Here is a 21,392-nt window from a genome sequence, read left to right as displayed (position 1 = left end):
CAGCCAGCAACACATGGACTATTTATTACTGTGATTGCTCATGGTTATGGTGGACAGGACTAAACCTCTCAGGAAATCTGAACAGTTGCTAGTTGCATTTGCTGCAGGGGCAGCGGGGGAATGCCATTTCAAAGTAAACCATTTCTAAGTGCATAGGCCAGTGCATTCATTTCTGCTATAAGCACCATGGAAAACCTACCCTGCAGGGGATTAGACCACATTCAACCAGGGCTGCATCTACCTCTACAGCCTTTCTCAGAGGTGTCCCTACCAGGGACATCCTAGAAGCTGCTACCTGGAGTTCTGTACATACCTTCACCAAGCATTACCACTTGCCAATGTTTTCTAAATCCAGAGCTGGTTTGCCACTGCAGTCTTGCAGAGCCTTATAGCTGGTCCTAATACTATTTAATTTCCTCCTCCCATCCTTAGCTTTGGGAATCTATCCAAATGTGAAGACTACAACAGTGAAACACAAAGAACATAGTACAGTTGTGTACACTTACCATAAATGTAGATGTTCGAGTGTATTCACTGTTGCAGTCCTGGTTACTCTCCCTCCAGCCCTGACGTCTATTGACTATACCTCTGTTCTTGTTTACTATGCTTAAAGCTTTTTGATGTATTTGCTTTTTTGTTGGAGGTGTAACCTTTGTATATAATTGCTTCCCATTATGGGGCACCTGACATCTGGGTCAAGAAAAACTGATGTAATGGCATCGGCTGCATGCTTTATACCCCTAACTACCTGACGTCATGGAAGATGAGACAGCAACCGACGCAAGACCAAAGACTTTGATATTTAGGCAGACTCAGGGCTACTTACTGCAAGCAGATAACCCAAATGTGATGACTGCTACAGTGAATACACTCAAACATCTACATTTATGGTAAGTGTACACAACTGTGCTTTTTTCATTTCCCACTGGAAGAACCTACATTGAGTGGTGGACGGGAGAAAAGTTCAAGTCATTGCAATCACAGACTTTGTAGAATTCAAGGTATGTAGTACAGATGGTAAAGTTAAAACGTAGGACAATAGTAGTATGAATAACATGCGTCTTAAATGCATAGACCAGTTACTTAAATACATGTATTATAAACATGTAAATGTTTACAGTATGCAGTCAAAGATGATGATTGCAAGGAAAACAAATAGTGAAAATGTTATCCAGTTGTAATTAGGTTGCCTGATAGTTAAAGCACAGTACAAATATTCTGGTGGTTGTGGAAATCATGCTGTTATAACAGAAATTAGTTGGTTTGCCTCATGCAGTGACAAAACTGGATATCCTACTGATGCTGAGAAAGTATCTTTTTGAAGAGGACCACTAGAAGTTTAATTGCCAGAGGGAGATCATTAGATTGTTTTGAAATACTTTTGAGATAAAAGAAAAACAAACCAGTTATTAGACAATGGGGTTTGGATAAAAGGTTATAATTTGAGAGAAGATTGCTTTTGCTCTAACAGTTCTAATAGTGTAAGAGTGGTGCATTAAAGATTCCCATTCAGAAAGTTTAAGTATTTACTGCTAGAAATGTTGCAAAATACGTAAACACACTTTTGCACAGCATTCTTTATTGTGATATGGAAGTCTTGTAACACATGTATTAATTGGATGATTGCCTTTTGTTATGTACTGAAGTAGGTTTATTTCTGAAACAATGTGGTCAAGTCCTGTTTACTTATAGTGTAGCTGTGGAAGTTCAGAGTTATATGTCTGTATTATTGCTCTTTCTTTGAGGTCTAGTGACCTTAGAGTTGGTATGTATGCTTAGCATGGGTGTGAGATGCAGAGGTGCAGGCAGAGTCACAACCTCCCTGCAAAGAAATGCTTGTTCAATTTGTGTGATGGTTCTGATTTGTCATTTGTTTGTTTTGAAGTATGTGATTCACTGTTGTAGTATGTCAGTTGTACATTTCACTTAGTATGTTAAACTTTTGGTTCACATTAACAGTTATGAGTGATGACTTTATGATAGGCAGCTGTATAACACACACACACATTTTTTGTACACTTTATAAACACTTCTTTGATGTTCAGTGATATTTTTAATCTCAGCCAGCGTGTATTATTTAACTAAAATAACAAAAAGCTTAAAAAGCTTTTCCTATAAATGGAATTGTGTTTCATAGTAATACCAGTAATTGTGATAAATTCCTGATGATAAATGTTCTCAAAAATGTTGGAGTTCGGCTTCTGTTACATTCAGTATCTTGACAAATAAACTAAAAAAGCTTTTACATCAGAGCTCTGCACATACCAGCCGTTTAATACAAATACCACAGTATCATGGTGAATCTTATTTGAACCCTGAAGTTAAAGCACATTTGAGGGAAATTGGTTATATCATCCATTTAATGTCGTAGTTTTAGGACTGTCCTTGAGTAATCTTTTTGGAAAATATTGTGCCAGGTTTTCTACTGCCAACACAGCCTCATTGCTTTGCCCTATTAGATTGAAAATGCATGTTCTGTTATCAACAAGTATTTATAGACCTCTTTTCTTTTCCAGGCATGATGTCATGAAGAAGAAGGGGACTGTTGTAAGGATGTGCTGCAGGTGCTGATGGGAAGTCATCCAACATGCGTGCACATGATGTTGGAGGAAGACGACGCTTCGAGGACAATGAGTTCACACTGCGCATTTACCCTGGTAGCATTGCAGAAGGGACAATTTATTGCCCTGTTGCAGCCAGGAAGAGCACCACGGCTGCAGAGGTCATTGACTCTGTCATCGTTAAGTTGCAGCTGGACAAAATCAAATGCTATGTCTTGGCCGAGGTAAAGGAGTTCGGGGGAGAAGAATGGATTCTCAACCCCACAGACTGCCCCGTCCAGCGCATGATGTTGTGGCCCCGTATGGCACTTGAGAATCGCTTCAGTGGTGAGGATTATCGCTTCCTGTTGCGTGAAAAGAACTTGGATGGGTCTATACATTATGGGAACTTGCAGTCCTGGTTGAAAGTGACCGAAGAACGTCGGAGAATGATGGAACGTGGTTTTCTGCCGCAGCCTCAACAGAAAGATTATGATGACCTCTGCAGCCTACCTGACCTGAATGAGAAAACCCTTTTGGAAAATCTAAGAAATCGATTTAAACAGGAAAAAATTTATACCTACGTGGGCAGCATCTTAATAGTCATTAATCCTTTTAAGTTTTTGCCTATTTATAATCCAAAATATGTTAAAATGTACGACAACCATCAACTAGGGAAGTTAGAACCACATATTTATGCTGTGGCAGATGTTGCTTACCATGCTATGTTGCATGCCAAGAAGGATCAATGTATTGTAATTTCTGGGGAGAGTGGATCAGGAAAAACACAAAGCACCAACTTTCTTATTCATCACCTTACTGCTCTCAGTCAAAAAGGATTTGCCAGTGGAGTAGAGCAGATTATTCTGGGAGCTGGGCCTGTACTTGAGGTAAGAAAAGCAGTGTTGTACTTTGCAGAATAGCCATTTTTATTTATTTATTTTTGTTTTGTTTTCTTTAAAGTATTTACAGTCAGATTTGCTTTATTTCAGTGGGGGAGACTTAGCTTCATATTCTTCTAGAAATTGTACACTTGTGTAATGATTTGTGAGTTGTTGCTGGTAATATTCTGCTGTAGTTTGTGAAAGGTAATACCTGTCAATGAGCAGGCATCTGTTTCAGAATTTGTACCTGACCAGATTTAGTTGCTGTACTGTACTGATTCCTGTTACTGGCTGTGTAGTTGGCTTGCATGTAGTATGTGTCTACAGGCACAGAAATTCTGTAATTTTATAATTAGTGATATGTCTGTATTTATGTATGCCTTTTACCTGCCATGGCCTTCATGGATTCAGGACCCCCCCTCCATCTTACTATATAGGAACTGCATCCTCATTGCAGGTGTGCATTAAGATGTCAGCCAGCAACACATGGACTATTTATTACTGTGATTGCTCATGGTTATGGTGCTTAGAAAAAAAAAGAAATGGTAGCCTTCTTTTGTTTTTGTGAAATTGTCACAGCAAGAGGTTCTCCGGTTCGATTCTCAGCTGGGGTGCCTTCTGTGCGGTGTCTGCATGTCCTCCCTGTGGTCGCGTGGGTTTCCTCCGGCTGCTCCGGTTTCCTCCCACATCCCAAAGACATGCTGTAGGTGGATTGGACACTCCAAATTAGCCCTAGGTGTGAGTGTGTGTGTGTGTGTGCCTTCTGTGGAAGGTTGGGTGCCGGGCTGGCACCTTGGCTTTGTAAAACTCCACTGCCAATCATGAGCGGATGGGTGATTTGCTGTGGCGACCCCTAACCGGGAAAAGCCAAAAGAAGAAGAAGTGTTTGTAGCACACTTATCAAAAGAGTAAAGTTATAGCTAAATGTTACAGCTGGAAAGTAACTTACTTTAACACCATTTTTGCATTGTGTTTTGAGAGAGACTGGTTATATTGACTGTCACAAAGTTTATACGGACTTATATATTTGATGTAGCATGTGTTTAAAAATGTGTCTTCGCTCATGTCAGTAGTTGTAGTGAGATAAGTTGAAATGATTAATGTAGCATCTTATTTTCTTAAATCATGTGATGAAAACTTGCCATTGTTAGTTATTTTATATCTAAATGTTATGAATGGATGGAATGCTATTGTAAGTCACATGATAGCGCAACGTTTTGTCAGTGTTGTGCCAAAGTTTCTGCAGCTCTGGTGCATCAGCCTATGACACCTTGGATTAAAATGTATTAATCTTAGAGGAAATTAATTTAAGAACATGGAAAACCTTGTTGTGTGCGTTTATCAGACACATTTTATTTGGTATAGAAGATGCATGTATAAGTAAGATGGTTTGTGGAATTTGATTATTATAGCCAACATGCAGTATATTATGGGTTTTATTAGAGCAGAACTGATTTGCGGTCAGCCAGTCAAAATTTGTTTCACATGCGAGGAAGTGTTTGAGATGCCATTGCTTTAGAGGAACTTGACTACTACGTATACTGAGATTGGTTTCGCCTCACTTTTCTAAGACAAAGCTGCCAGCTTATGATTTGATCTGCTGTTTGTGTGACAGATGACCACATATTTAAATGCTTAGTATATCGTGTTTTTTGCTATGGGATGCATCTTGAGGTAAAAATCCTCTACACAAAAATGTGCAATTTTGCAAGTGAATGGTGCAGTTTGGCCAGTTGACTTCTTTATAGTCTCACAAGGTGTATTTGAGATTGAGAACAAATAATAAATTAACACTCTGTCACTGTGATAAAATAACATTTCTGTTGTACTCATTTGTAGATGTGATACTGATTTTATTTTATATATATATATATATATATATATATATATATATATATATATATATACACACACACACACACACACACACACACACTTATGCATTTACTGGAGTGTGTGGGTTTTATTTATTTATTTTGACAGTGATTTAAATGCAGAAGTCTGATTTGCTGACTGAACTGCATGTAAATGCTTCACTGTAGTGGCCTGCTGGCCTATATATAGCTACACATAATGCTTTGTACTTATAGAGTAGCCGTCCTCGTTAGAGGTGCATCATATTTTAAGAGACCTGCTGCTGACTACTTTGTCATCTGATGAGTACTGCATGTCATTTTACATGTTCCATCTTGCATTTCCCCAGAATTGCTGGTTGTTCCTTCTGAATCTGAACAAAGAGTACAGAATATCTAAGTTGATTTCCTGAGGATCAGAAATAGCCCCCCCAGCCTGATGTGTAGCTTCTTGCTCCTTTAATTATCCTTATGCTTGTAAACTAGACCCTGGAGGTAAATCACGTGTCCTGTCACTGAAGACATCATGCTTTAGTATAGTCACAAAAGACAAAAAGCAAGGGTGCAATCTTTATTTTTTAATAAAAAATGCTTTTAATTAAGAAGGGATGTGTGTGCAAATGCACAAACATGCACTTAAAATTGGGAGACTATGTGGAATACCAAGTTTCACAATATATTAGTGGAAGTGAAATGGTATCAAGAATTTGTCCAACATTTATTTAAATTTTCACAAGCAGTCAGGATGTATGTTTTTGCAGAAACTTTGCAGACTGAAATATGGCATCAGGCCTGGACTGTAAAAATAGTGTCCCAAATTCCAGTGGAAATCACATACAAAATCACATAATAGTTTCGCAAAGTTTGCTTTCGTGCATATTTATATCACAGCCTCAAATTATAGCATGTGATCTCTGCTTGCTTAAACTGTGGATACCACTGATGTCGTCAGTAAAACATGAAGTAAATGAGTGGATTATTTGTTAAAAAACTTTTTGTTTTAATTTAATGATGCCAGCATGTCTGTATATATATATATATATATATATATATATATATATATATATATATATATATATATGGTAAAAAAACGGGAGCACTTTGATGAATGCTGAACACAGAGCTTTAGGAAAGGTGTAGCAGTAGCTTTTGCTGCATGACTCTGTAATGTGTTTTGCACTCCAGGTGGAAGGACTTTTAGTGAAGTGTGAGAGAGATTAGTAATGGAGTTTTAAATATTACATTACTACATAAAAGTACTGACAGGAACATGGAGTGAAAAGTTGTAAAGAGCACATACATTTTCTTAACCATTTTCAAAGATGGGCTCCGTGATGTGGAACCAAGTAGTTGATTTGCTAGTTTGGTAGTGTTCACAAGTAGCTAACAAAGAGACTGAGCAAAGGAAAACAAAAAAAGAATGTTGTTATCCCTAGAAGGATTGCCAGCCCATCACAGGATACATATACATACACATGCATGCACGCATACCCATCCATGTATGGTACGCACACATGTGGTCAGCTTGGAGGACACAGTTCACCTATGGTGCATCTTTGTATTTGCTTGTAAGTTGTTGTCTCTGTCAAACTGATTATAATTCACCAGTATTGTTGCCTTCAGTAAAATGGAATGCCCTGCACATTTTATGCCTGTGAAATGGTGTCAGCACAGTGCCACATAATGCAGGTATTTCTGCAACACACCTGACAGTGTTTGGTGGAATTCTGATTTGGCAGTACAAAAAGGTAATAATTGAAATTCAGGTTATGGATGTAAAAGAAAGTGTTCACAGCCTATCTCTTTGAGAGAAGATTTTCATCCTTCTGGATTGTACACTAGGACAGCCATGCAGAGCTTTCAAAATGTTTTTGGAACGATGATAATAGCAAGCATTAATGAGGAAGCAGAGTGATGGGAAACGAGAGAAAAGGTCTAAAGATGGGGCGTTTCCACCTAACGTCAGCCATGTTGAAGAAGGTAGATGATCTTCAAGGAGTATTTTGGATTGCAAGATTCTCAGCTTGCAGACTTTCATTGCATTGGAATTATTCCAGTTGTATGTAATTGTCTATGTTTTTTTAATGCCTTTTGCACACACACTCATCTAAAATGAGCCTTAAGCTGTGTTGCTTCTAGGCAGTATCATGATGGAACATATTTCTTCAAAGGTCTGACACTCATTCTGTACGAGAGAATTCATTTTGTCTACATCATGATGGAAATTGTGATAAATTTACTCAATCATGTCATGTGCAGGCTGCCAGCTTTAGTTGAATCCTGTCAGTGTTGCAACCCTCTTTGTAGAGGTCTTCACAAAAAGAGTCATTCCTTGCTGCAGATGTCTTTGGAATTTCCTGGGAAGTTCCAGGGTCTCAAGTAGTAGGACTTCGACCACAGGCTTGAGTCAGCATAACATGGAGAAAACATTTCCTCAGTTCTAACCCCTTACCCATAATACCCTGTGTTGCTTTCCTCTTCTCCAGATCTTCGTTGCTCATTGAACTTGCAGGAGATGAAATGGTTTTGGCTGTTTTGAGTTTGCTGCTGCTATTGTAGTGAGCTTCATTCTAAGATGCTGTAATACTGATCAGACGTTCTTCATTCACAAACTGCTCATAGCTTCATAGTTCAGTACTAAGCTAACTGCCCTTGCGAGCCATTTTAAGCCTAGCCAATCATCCCTTGTGAGACTCAAACCCTGCACCTTGTGTTTGTAAGGCAAACACCTTAGCCATTAAGTCACCCTCCCAAGCTCATTTGTAGCTTCACTTTCAAAACAAAGCCAGACATTGTTTACTTATTTGTTAGACAAAGGTATGGTTATACTTTTGTGTGCTGCTTGGCAGAATTTTTCTGTGTACTACCATCTGTCCCTGTGTCATTTTTCTGTCAGTTTTGCCATCATTGTAGTTGTTTTGCTGCTAGTTGGTGATTTTGTTATTGATAGTCTGTTATAAGATAATTTGTTGGCTTCGAGAAATGTGAGTCCTTTTGTCACAAAATTCCCCCACAACATAGACGTGTACGATATTACCAAGACTACATAATTTTTAAAGGTTGATTATGAGATTTGTAAAGCATTTGACTGTAGAATTTCAACTGGTAGGAAGAACTAACTTATTTTGAAGGCCATAACGCTCAAAGATGAGTCAGTGAAGCCTTAACCTTCTGGTTCTCTAAGTTCTAGAGTGTCTGCCTTGGAGACTAATAGAGCTGAACCCAAGGATCCAGGTAGCTAGGAAAGTTGAGAATTTGTATGAATCCTTCTCTCTCTCAAGGAAACCTCTCATGTTCCACAAGAAGATGAGTCCAGAAGGAAGAGATGCTTTCAGGGACCCAGGAATTGTTCAAACTGATGGCTACTGTCTTGGAGCATCATTTCCTTCTACTAGTTAAAGGGGATATAATCTCTTTCATTTTTCAAGTTGAGCTATGTAGGTAGGTGCATTCTAGACTTATGTCTGTCTGGCCCTTTGGATCTATTTCCTTAGATTGTTCTGTGACTGTGGATATTGATTACACAGAGCTTTTGAAGGGCATGCTACAGGTTAAGGTTGAGATGGCCTTCTTCCTACATCATGTTGCAGGGCAGATAGGGTTATTTCTTTGTTACTGACCTCCTCATTGGCCGTTGTTGTCATGCCAATTCCCTTCAGACTAATAAGTAATTTGCAGGCAGCCATTTTAACACAGACATATTTTCTTGTGCTGAATATGGTATTGATAGGTTCAACATTAGCTTCTCTGTTACAAAGTGTATTATGGGCTGCTGGGGTCGGGATTGACAAGACCTAGGTGTTGCTGCCAGTAAACTTGGCTCTTTGTCATAGTCCCAGTTTGTCAGCATTTGAAGCATCAGCCATTTGGGCTGTGACACTGGTGTCTGAGGACCACTCAGAATTGATGGCTATTGCCAGTTACCCTTTGACAATGTTGCTAAGTGTCTTGTAACTGTGTTCAAGTAAAGTTGGTCCAGTCCTTTGGAGCAATGCTCTTGGCACTAGACAAGATGTTAATGTCAACAGTGATGGGAATGTTGCAGCCTTCACTGTGTATGCTTCCTCAGCACTTGCAACACTCCTAGCTTCAATCTGTGACTGTCTTAGATCTGTTTATGAAACTTCTTATGCTCTGCACTATTGGGACAGAGGACTGGAGGACAGACAGTTGGGCCGTGATAGACTGAGTATTTGTCTACTTCTCCGTTCTTTGTGAGTACAAAAGGAAACACATCCAGTCTCTTCTAGAGTCCCTTATATAAGACACTGAATATAGAAGTGAGGCAGATTTTCCATTACCCCCCTCCCGAGGGCACCAAGTTCAAGGAAATACCTAAAATAATGCATCAGGGGAGTTGACCAATGAATCCCGCCTGTGTTGTTTCCAAAGGTGGTTCAGCAGGAAGCTGTTCGCTTCGCAAGTGGTTTCCTCTTCAGGCAAGATGGTGGCTCTTTTTACTAATGAGACATGGAAAGACCATGATGTCATGGCAGCAGTACCTAGGAGATTAGACAGAATCCCTTGACCTACTAAAGATTGAAGACAATGGGTCTAGAATCTTATTATAGACTTTATTGTCTCAGTGGCACCCCCGAATGTGACTCCTACCCCCATAGGCCAGCATTTCATCTTCCAGAGGAGGCATCTAGAGTATCAGGAGAGTATAGAAATGAACTTACTTGTTTTCAACCTTTTCTTTAAGGGTGCTCAATTACTTGAATCACATGTAAAGGTTCCATCTCAAGATAGTTGATGAGATGCCTAAAACACTGGAGAAGGTGTGTGATGATAGGTTCAGAACTGAGCTATCCATTCAAACAATTACCCTATGTACCACACAAAACTTGCTTGATGCATAATCTAGCAGATGGTGTAGTGAGAGCAACAGGAGGAGCCTGAGTCACAATATGCTACCATACCTTAGTTATGTTTAATGTAACTCACAAAAAATGTTAAGGCACCCTTTCTTAATTGCTCCTTTAATAATAGTGACCTGTTCAGTCCTCAGGTTAAGGGGAAGTTAGAAAGAAAAATTAGAAGGAAGGAAACACAATGTCACATTTGAAACCCTCCATCATCTTTTCAAGAATACGAGTCAACATTAGCTTTAAAAGAAGTATAACCATCAGCAACAGAGGATGTTCATCATATTGATCACAGCTGCAGTAGCCTTAAATGTATGGGTTCTGTTCTGCCAAGGATATAACAGCTGGTCAGCGTCCAAAGCTGCTGGGCACATTCCATGCTCTCCAACTATCAAGCAGCTCAAGCTGAGCTGACTAAAAGACAAGTTGGGGTGCTGGGCCCTTCAGAGCTTTACTGCTGCCAAAGAGTACTCTCCTCTGAGGATTTTGAAGATTGACAGTCAACTTTTGCTGTTGCTTTGCTGGGCAGATGAGTTCCCTTTGGGGGAAACTTCCATTTCTAAATATCACTGCTGTTTTATCACTTTCCTCTTCAAGAAACTTATTTTATGCCAGGAAGTTTATGTTTTAACAGGCTGTCACTAGACTGTATCAAACTTTTAAATGGAGCACTGCTTTTTCCTCTCACTTTAAAAGTTGTGTAAAGTGAATGAAAACCATTTTTTTCTGTGGAGAAATTATGTTTATTTTACTTTTGGAGCTGGCAAATTGTTTTAAAGTGCATTTTACTGTGTTTTCTGTCAGAAATGTAACTTTTAAAGACTTGTAGTTTTTACTGGCATTTTCTGTTTATCTTCCCCAGGAAAGAGGTATCATCTTCAGTTTGATTGTGTAATAAATTACTAGTCTCATGGTCAGTCCTTCTTCCACCCACAAAAAAAAAAAGAGGAGGAAAAAAGAAAAAGTTAAGCAAACAGCCTTTGCCACCACAGCCAGCTAGCACTTTGCTTCAGCCACAGGTGGATGACTCAGCTGTGGCCACTTGCTCTGCATGAGACCAGTTATCTTTTTCCCCTGATCCCTGTGGTATAGCACCTACAGCTGCTGTAAATTGGGGTTAGCCATGTCCTCTGCAGGACATTGTCACCCCCCTCCCATCCTGACCCCTTTTTTTTCAAGAAAGTCTGAATCTGTATTTTTTGCTTTGGTAGAAGGTAGTTTCAGACAAATGTGTTCTAAAAGTCATTCATCATGGTTACAGATGGCAATGGGAGGAAATTCCTCCTTTCCAGGGGGTCATTCCACATCTTCCAGAGCAGCTTGTCTTGTTTCAATGGGTTCTTCACATGCTTTCCTAAGGAGTGATAGAACCAGTTCCTCCTTCCCGGGTAGGTAAGAGGTTTCTATTCAAGGATGTTCCTAATGGCAAAGAAAGAAAATACTTGGAAACCAGTTCTGGATCTTTCTTTCCTAAACCTGTCTGTGATAGTGCCTAAATTTAAAGTGAAGTCACTTCACAACCTGTTACTTCTTCCTCTTTCAAGTTTCCTGGTAACTCTAGACTTGAAAGATAATTACCACATCCCAACTCATTCAGACTTGAGACATTTCTTTAGGTTTTGTGTGTCTGGATCATATAATCATTCTCTGATTATACCTTTGGGCTATCCACTGCACCAAGATTGTTCACAAAGTGTTTAGCTTCATTTGTAGCTCATGCTGGCTACAACGTATCCACATTTGTCCATATTTAGATGATTTGCTTATCTTTGCAGAGTCATTTTCAAAGTGTCAGGAATCTTTCTCTTGGGTGAGAGATCTCTTACACAAGCCATGATTCCAAGAGTACATTCAAAATTCTTTCTTGACTCCCCTACACAGGATTGTGTTCCTTGGATGTCAGCTTGACACCTTAGTTCAAGGGCATTTTCTTCCATGGAAAAAATAGATATATATCTAGATGTATTCCCAAGGTATTCCACTCAGACTAAGGTCACTGTGAGGGGAATACCTTGGGATTTTGGGTATCATGGCTTCTATGATTCTCGTGATGCCCCCGACAAGTTTCCACATGAGAACAATACAGTAGTATCTGCAGTGTCTTTGGTTCCAGCACCAATACATTTAGTTTTTTTTAATCACAGTGCTGGGGTTTAATAAAAGAGAAATCATTTGGTGGAGACAACAGATAACCTTAAATTCAGGTCTCGCATTCTCCCTTCCAGTTCCCATCAGTCACCACAGACATCTCAGACTTTGTTTGGGAAGCAGTTTCATGAGGGATGAAAGTACAGGGTGTTTGGGATGCCAACTATAGATGCAAGCACAACAATATCAAGGAGATGTCCTGATCAAGGCAATCAACTCACTGAAACATCTTTGGTCCTGGGGACATCTTCAATTTGTTACAGGCAATACCACAGTCATGTGGTACATCAATAAACAAGGGGAAAACAGGTTATACCCCCTTTGCAGACTAGCCATGTTAGCTTGGGATATTGCTTCACAGCACCATTTCATTTTATAGTCATCCTGCATTCTGTCACATCAAAACTGTGTGGCAGACAATCTAAGCAGGACCAGGGCAGTCCCTCAAGAATGGAAACTAGATTGGGGGTCTTCCAAGATTTGATCCATCTGTGAGGAGTTCAAGTAGACCTCTTTGCCGCCTTTCTGAGCAATCAGCTGGCAAGATTTTCTTCCAAGACACCATATAAGAAGGTCTCAGGGTTACCACCTGTCCCTCTTTACACAGGATAGCCCCTATTTAGGCAGCTGTATCCTGTGAAAAATAATGACAAATATCCTGAGATTTTAGGACAAAAATTAGTTCGTAAGTGTCTCTGCATAGTTCGTAGGTTCTTAGACCCTGGAGCCTTTACAAGCCTAGCCCATAGGATTACCCTGGCATCGTGCCACCCGAACTTGGTTCCCAGTGCCTCTGTTGAGTAGAGTCACTGGAGTGATTCCCGGTGTGAATGTTCTATTTCCCATCCACTCATCGATGTTTCTCTTGAAGAGGGCTAGTGAGGCACTCCACTTGACATTTATGGGAAGTCTATTCCATAACATTGGTAGCCTCTGGGTTTTGAATCTGTCCCTCCAGCTTGTTCTGTTGATTACATAAAACACTTATTTTGTATCTGAAACACCTTAGTATTATATACGCAACATGCATGACTCAAATTCAATAACAATAAACTTTTATTTTAGCAAAAAAAAAAAAAAGGTGAAGTCCGGTCCTTTGTACTGCTTGGGTATGATTTGTCCTGCAAAATGTTACGTTTCTATAAAAATGTCCCCCTTTGGGCTCTCGAAAATGTGCCAACCCAAAAAGGCCTGGAACTCAGATACATTTTCTTTTCCATGGACCACAATACTCCTGTGTACTTTTCTACCCTTTCTGTTGATATCCAATGTACTTCTAAAGATTCAGAAGGAATCCCTCAAGATCATTGTGGTGATTCCCCTCTGCCCCAGGCAGCTTTGGTTCTCCCTGCTTTTTGGAAATGGCTAGGGGCAATTACCACAATATTCCTCACAGACTGGATATACTCACACCACACTAGAACAGAGGGTATTTGATAACACCCCGATATCAATCAAGTTCAGTTACTTGCCTGATGATAGTGTGTAAATTCTTTTTAGGCACCTGTTTACTGATGACATGCCACAGGTAGTAATGGGGGCAAGAAAGCTTGCCACTAGAAAATCTTGTATTAGCAAATGGAAAAGGTTTTCAAGTTGGCGCCAATAACATAGCCAGTATTGATTCAGGGCTAGTTCTCAGTTTTACAATATTTCTATGACTTACTGTCCTATGGCCTTTCTTATCCTTCTGTCCAGGTTTATTTATCGGCCATTTCAGCAGGTCCAGTCTCATGTCAAAGTGTTTTTGAAAAGGGTTTTGCGTAAGTGGCCTCCAAGAAAACCAGTTCCCCCTCCTTTGGATCTTAATATTGTGTTAGAGAAGCTAACATTTGCTCCAATTAAACCAGCTAATCTGACTGACTTGAGGTTCTTAACTTGGAAAATGGTTTTACTGATTGCTCTGACTTCTGCAAGAAGGGTGTATTAGTTGCAAGTGTTTATGGTGATTCACCCCATTTCATTTCTCACAGAGACATGGTTTCTTTAAGGACTGATCCTTTTTTATATCTAAAGTGGTATCCACTTTTACTTTAAGCCACACTGTCCATATCCCTGTCTTCCACCATATTTTTAGGTTCAAGAAATAAAGGATAGTCCATACCTTGGATGTCCACAGACAATTCCAGTACTGTCTTGACAGAACTAAATCTTTCAGATCTTTGGAGAAGGAGTTATAACGGGTCAAAGTAAGACTGTTTCCAATTGGCTGTCTAAGGCTGTTAACTTTTGTTATACTCACCATAACAAATGTAGTCCAGACAGGTTCAAGGCTCGCTGTACCATGGCCTTGGCTTCATTGGAAAGATTTGAAGTCTAAAAGCTGCAGCTTGGTCCTGTGTATGTACTTTTACAAAGCAATATAGGCTTGATTACATTTCTAGGGCCAGATCGGCTTTGCTATGGGTTTGAATACTGATCCAAGTGGCTCCTTTTCAGGTACAGTCCAGGAATACAGTGAAGATAAAAATAAAATAATTAGAATATGTGTTTGTATAACAACTAAATACAGTGTAAGCTAAAAATACGCAAGATAAACAAGTGTACAAAAAGCCAAAGAGAGTACAGGCAAAAGTATATGATATAATTACTATATAAGGAATCATTCTCACAATGGGAAAGTACTGGTTATCCATTTTAACTTTTTGAAGTCCAGTTTAGGAAATGTTAATACTAAACACAGTGCATCTCTGTCAGCCTGAAGGGGGAGGAAGAAGTGAGAAGAGAGTGTAAGAAGTATTGAATAAGGGGGTAGAATGATGGTGGGAGGTTGGCATAATGGTTAAGGTGGCTGCCTTACAGACACAAGGTGCCAGGTTTGCATCTCTCCTAGGGTAACTGACTAGGCTTAAAATGACCCATAAGGACAGTTAGCCTAGTACTCATCTGTGAATCTAAAATGGTTGAATTAGCTATTATTTTAGTGGTCTTTTTATTTAACACACAAAGTTAGTGGTAGTATCCAGAGGTTATAAAATTGTATTTCACATTCACCACAACCACACTTTACCCCTATTCCTGATGTCTCCCTCCATCAGAAGAGTTTGGTGAAATTAGAGGTTTTAAACCTCCTACAAAACAAAAGAGTTATCCAGGAAATCCCAACAGACCCAAGATGTTCTGTCTACAATTCCAGATTCATTTTAATTCCTGGAATGTCCAAGCATCTCAGGCAGGTTCAGGATCTCAGTGTCCTTGACTAGATCATTCCAGTGGAAGAGTTCCATAACAGTTGCATTACACTCAGTTCTACCTTGTTTGTCAAGAGAAGCTTCTGTGTGCTGTTTGGACTTTCAAGACAAGATTATCAAGGAGACAAGGATGTTTATACCCTTCTAGGGAGGGGCTAGTTACTTTTAGTTATCGGCCCTTACATTTGGACTGACCTTAGTCACGAGTTGTTTTAAGAAATTTATAGCAGTCCTGGCAGTGAACCAGAAACTTCAAGACATCTGGGTGTTTTCTTGTCCAGAAGACTGGCTCTTGGCCATGCTAACACTACCAAAACTAATGTTTGCATGAGATTCTCCTTTTAGAATCTTCTAATCCTTACATATTGCAGTAAACACTTTAAAGTGACAGATGAAGCTGCTACGGAGTCTTACCTTCATGGATTGTCCTCTGGACATGCTAATTTGCAAGGACATTCTTCTCTTAGAGAGGGAATTCCTCATATATACTGTATGGTGACTCAGGTCTTCTGTTTCACTTCTGCATCAGGAACCATGTGTTAAATCTCAGGGCCTCATGGTGACCACACTTTATCTTGTTCTGTCTACAAGTTACCAGATGTGTATTCTTCAGTGATCGCATATGTTAAGCAGCAGCAAGGATGTCGGAATGGACTATGTCCTTATGTCACTTTCTGGTGGCTACTCCCATTTCTGCTGAGGCCACTTCCCACATAAATATGCTTAGCCATTGCTTCCTGGTACTGTACGAATAGTCCCCCATATGATCAGGAGCACAGAAACATTTTCATCTAAGGGTAAGTTGCACTGTGTGGGACCTGTTCACATCCCTGTCCAAAGCCAAATACTGACCCACCACATAAGGTAGTGACCCAAGGAAACTCATGTCTTGACATGGCTTCCATGCCACCTATACACCATTCTTCATTTCCCCTGATTGCCAGATTTTTTTTTTCAGAAAACCAGACAGAAGTCCAGGTTCATTCTTATGTCCTAGTTTGGCCTCAGCTAAGAATAAGAATAGCTTTTTGAATAAATTTACATGTGAAGATGTTCTTTGTGTTTCACTGTTGCAGTCATTACATTTGGGTTATCTGCTTGCAGGTAGCCCTCAGTCGGCCTAATTAACAAAGTCTTGGGTCCTGCGTCAGTCGCTGTCCCTTCTTTCATGACGTCAGGTTGTCAGGGGTATAAAACATGCAGCTGACGCCATTACATCAGTCGTTCTTGCTGTGCGGTGCCCGAAGCAGAAGCAGTTTGCAAGTGCCGGTCGGCCAACTCCTGAAATTTTCGTTTTCGAGTTTCAGAACCGAAGTCTTCAACTAAAAACCAAGTACACCGTTGGGGAAACTTTTTCTTGCTCTTAACCGATGTCAGTAAAAGTAAATAATTGCATTACTTGTGGAAAGCAAATACCTCATAAAGATTTTCATTCGTACTGTATTCCTTGCCTAGGCCCTGACCACGACGTACCTTGCTGTCGGTTTTGTGCCTTATTTAAACCACAAACTATCCATTGTCGGTATATTTACGCTTCTAAATATTTTGGTGCTCTGTTCAATTATCCTGATATGTCTTCGGTCAGTCGTCCGACTACTGACATTCTGAAAAAAAGCAAAGATAAAGACAGAGACAGGCCGCCTAGGTCCAAAGCTGCCGACAATACTTCTCCTAAGCCAGTCGCCAGTTTGCCGGTACTCAGTGAGGCGCTTTCACAACCCCTGATACCTGCTACTTCTGATTCGCAGGCCTCTACTGAGACACATTCAGAGTCCGGTATGCCATGAGATGCTTCAACTGTGGAACCTGCGGATGTCTCTACCTTGGATGGGTCCAGAGCCGCTGTGCAGGCACTGGCTTCTGAGGGTGTATTCACGCCTACTGACTTTTGTATTAAACCAACTCCATCTTCTTCTTCAAGGCATAAATCTCGAACCATGCCTAAAAACTGATGCCCAGACCACATGGTCAGACCTCTATGCCTAAAACACAGATGATAAGAATGGCTGAAGACCTTATTACTTTAATCAGGGGCAGCCAGCCTTCCCCCTCTAAGAGACCTAGGACTGAGTTTGTTTATGATACTTCCGACCAGGATTCTGAATTTTCTGTTTTCTCTGATGACCAGGATTTACCCTTGTCTACCTATGAGGATTCTGATGCTGAGGACTCCATTCCCTCTGCTCCCCCCCCCCCCCCCAGAGGATTTCTCGTTTGGTCAAACCTTGCATACTCTCAGGGAGCATTTTTATTGGTAAAGTCAGGATTTCTCTGATTCCATTCGGGATTTCTTACTCCTGCCCCAGCGCAGGCCTTTAGCCATACCTCCTGTCCTAGACATTGTTGATGATGCCTTTTTGGAATCTAGCTTGAGCCCTGACTCTTTACCTCCTGCTCCCAGGAAACCTGATAGATATTACAGGGTTTCTGACTCTCACAAGTTCCTTTTCAAAAATCCTACTGCGGATCTGAGACCATTTCACAGGGGCCCAAGGGCATTAAAGCTACTACTGCCAAAAATCCTACCCCGTCTGATAGAGACTCTAGGGCACTGGATCGATGGGGTAAGAAGGTATACACTTCTGCAACTTTGGCAATTAGGGCCTTAAACTGCCAGTTTCATATGTTGAAGTATCAGCAGCATATTATTGGATTGCTTAAACATAAAATGTTGTTGTTTCCTGATGGTGCTGAAAATAAGGATTTACATGATTTATTGCATTCAGCTGAACAGGTTGAAAAACATACTTTGCAATGTGGTTTTGACTCTCTAGAGGCATCTTGCAGGACTGCTGTAACTGGGTCTGTACTTAGAAGGCATGCTTGGCTTAAGGAGCAATCCCTACCAGATCATGTTAAAGCAAAATTACTGGATGCTCCCCTAAACCAGGACCAACTGTTTGGCAACAAGGCAGAAGAAGTTCTTAAAAAGATGGAAGAAAAAGCTAAATCTATGTTTTACAAGTACAACCTCCAAGATTTAGTAGGCATTGGCCTTTCAAGAATTGGTCCTTTCCTGACTCTTCCAGACCTTCTCAGTCCAAACCCAGATCCAGCAGAGCTCCCAGGCTGCAGTCCCAGGGTACGCACAGGACTAAGCAGTGGGGGGGGGCTCCACCTCCAAATCTTGGAGTAATAAGACTCCCCCCTATGGTAAACTGTCTCAATGACTTCCTTTTAAAATTTCCAAGTACTTATCAACTGACTGCTCCTTTGGGGGGAAAGATTGCTGTTCATGCAAAGAATTGGGAACTCATTACCCAGGACAAATGGGTTTTAAATAGTGTCCCAGAGATATAGATTTCACTTCCACACATTGCCAACAGCAAGCGGGTGGCCAGACCTACCCCCAAATCAGTGGGCAAAGGTCCAAAAACAAGTACTTTCTCTCTTTGCATGGGGGGCTATTCAGTTGGTACCAGAAGAGGAAAAAAGACAAGGTTTCTACTCAAGACTTTTCCTGGTACCCTATCCTGGACCTGTCTACTCCAAACACCTTTTTGGAGATTCCAGAATTCAAGATGCTGACTTTTCACCAGTTGCTTACTATGCTAGGCAAAGATGCCTGGTTGGCAACACTAGATTTAAAAGAAGCATACCTGCACATCCCAATCAGGGAACCTTGCAGAAGATACCTACGCTTCAAAGCAGGCTACATGCACTATCAGTTCTCTGCACTGCCCTTTGGCTTATCTACTGCACCCAGGGTATTCACAAAATGCCCTCCAGTTATTGCATTTTGCAGGCAAAGAAATATTCAAATATACCCATACCTGGATGATTGTCTAATTCAGGCAGAAAGCCAGGACATACTTTTGAGTCATCTGGCCTTTGCACAAAGGGTTTTAACTTGTCTGGGGTACACCATAAACAAAAAGAAATCACACCTGGTACCCTGTCAACAAATTATATTCCTGGGAGCAAGCTTGAATACAACTTCCCAGATGGCTTTTCTCCCAGCAGAGAAACAAATTCATTTGACAACCTACTTCAAACAAGCGGCCACAAAAACCCTGCTATCTGCAAGACAAATACTGCAAGCCTTGAGATTCATGGCCTCCTGCATTCTTCTAATTCCATATGCAAGACTGCATATGAGGAAACTACAGTGGTATCTAAAAAGCCAATGGTGTCAACATTCTCAGGATCTAGAAGCAATGATTCCTATCATACCTCGCCTACGCCTAGAGTTCCTTTGGTGGACAGAGGCCTGCCACCAAAACAAGGGACTACCTTTCACACCACCTCCTGCCACCCAAACCCTAACAACAGACACATCAGACTATGCTTGGGGGGCTCACCTGGCAGAGAAGTGCATTCAGGGCAAATGGATCCCAAGTCAAATGCACCTGTATATCAATCAAAAAGAAGTGTTAGCTGTACAGAATGCTCTGACAGCCTTCAAGGACCATATTCTTCCAGGACAACTAATGGTAAAGACGGACAATACCACTGTTATGTGGTACATAAACAAGCAGGGGGGTGCACAGTCTTACCCCATCTGCAGACTAGCCATGGCATTGTGAAACACAGTCTTGAGCTACCAAGTGCACCTAGAAGCTCAATTCCAGAAAATTAAATACACTGGCAGATGAACTAAGCAGAAACCTCAAGGACCCACACAAGTGGAAACTGGAACCAAGGAATTTCAACATGTCGACAAGCAAATGGGGGAGCCCAGATATAGACCTGTTTGCCTCTCCCCAGAACTACCAATTGGACAAATTTTGCACAAAGACTCCCCACAAACAAGCCTGGAAAGTGGATGCTCTGTCCTTCAGCTGGAAAAACCTATCAGTCTATGCCTTCCCCCCTCTGCCTCTGCTCTCCAAAGTACTAGTAAAATCAAACAGGACAAACCAAGGATGATTTTGATTGCTCCAGACTGGCCACGCCAACACTGGTACCCCCTCCTGTGCAGTGTGTCACGGTTATCCCCATGGCACCTGCCTCAGGCTCCTTCCCTGTTGTCTCAGCAGGAGAACCAGATTCTGCACCCTCAGTTTCTAACACTGAACCTAGCAGCCTGGCTAATTACCTAATCTCTCCATTACCATCCCTCAGTAAACCTGTGATGGATATAATTTTAGACGCAAGGAGGCCTAGTGCGAGAAAATCTTATGCTGAAAAATGGAAAAGATTCTGTGCCTGGAATCAATCTCAAGGGATGAGCACAGCAGCACCCAATTTACCTCAGATTTTACAATACTTAACTGAGATGCTTCACAAGGGCCTTTCTTTTTCCTCCATCAAAATCCATGCCTCAGCCATTTCAGCTCATTATAACACAGAACCTCCCCTCTTCTCTCATCCACTGCTCAAGCAGTTCCTCAGAGGGGCCAAAAATTTGAGACCACCCAGGAGAGCTCCAACCCGAGCCTGGGACCTTAACTTTGTTTTGGAGAAACCAACTCTACCTCCTTTCGAGCCAGCTGCTACTGCAGACTTAAAATTTCTTTCTTGAAAAACAGCTTTCCTTTTAGCAATCACTTCAGCTAGAAAGGTATCTGAATTACAGGCCCTTATGGCAGTGGAGCTTTTCATCATCTTTCATGCGGATGGGGTGTCCCTCAGAACCAATCCATCCTTCATGCCCAAGGTGGTATCCACAGTCCATTCATTTGCCAACCTTCTTTCCCAATCCACAGAACAAAGAGGAACAGATACTGCATTCCTTAGATGTGCACAGACAACTTGGATTCTACTTGGACAGGACTAAACCTCAAAGGAAGTCTGAACAACTGCTGGTGGCATTTGCTGCAGGGGCAGAAGGGAAGGCTATTTCAAAGCAAACCATTTCTAAATGGATAGGCCATCGCATTCATTTCTGCTATAAGCACCATGAAAAACCTATCCCACAAGGGGATCAGACCTCACTCCACCAGGGCTGCATCTACCTCTACAGCCT

At 41.0% G+C, this 21,392-nt stretch overlaps 1 protein-coding gene across 4 annotated transcripts in view; it reads left to right on the top strand.

The window, feature by feature from the left end:
* The first annotated feature begins 2,520 nt into the window (after positions 1-2,520).
* Positions 2,521-21,392, top strand: part of MYO9A (myosin IXA) — a 2,281,069-nt gene continuing 2,262,197 nt past the window's right edge. For all 4 annotated transcript variants that reach the window (XM_044077496.1, XM_044077494.1, XM_044077495.1 and 1 more), the window contains exon 1: positions 2,521-3,430. In XM_044077496.1, coding sequence (XP_043933431.1) covers positions 2,588-3,430 — 843 coding nt within the window. In that variant the 5' untranslated portion in view covers positions 2,521-2,587. The remainder of the gene's footprint in view (positions 3,431-21,392) is intronic.

Source organism: Protopterus annectens, chromosome 7.part0 (assembly GCF_019279795.1).
Source record: "Protopterus annectens isolate FY-2018-M chromosome 7.part0, PAN1.0, whole genome shotgun sequence".
In the NCBI taxonomy this organism is placed as follows: domain Eukaryota; kingdom Metazoa; phylum Chordata; order Ceratodontiformes; family Protopteridae; genus Protopterus; species Protopterus annectens.
The sequence above is the reverse complement of the archived record's forward strand: the minus strand, read 5'-3'. Positions and strand labels throughout refer to the sequence as shown.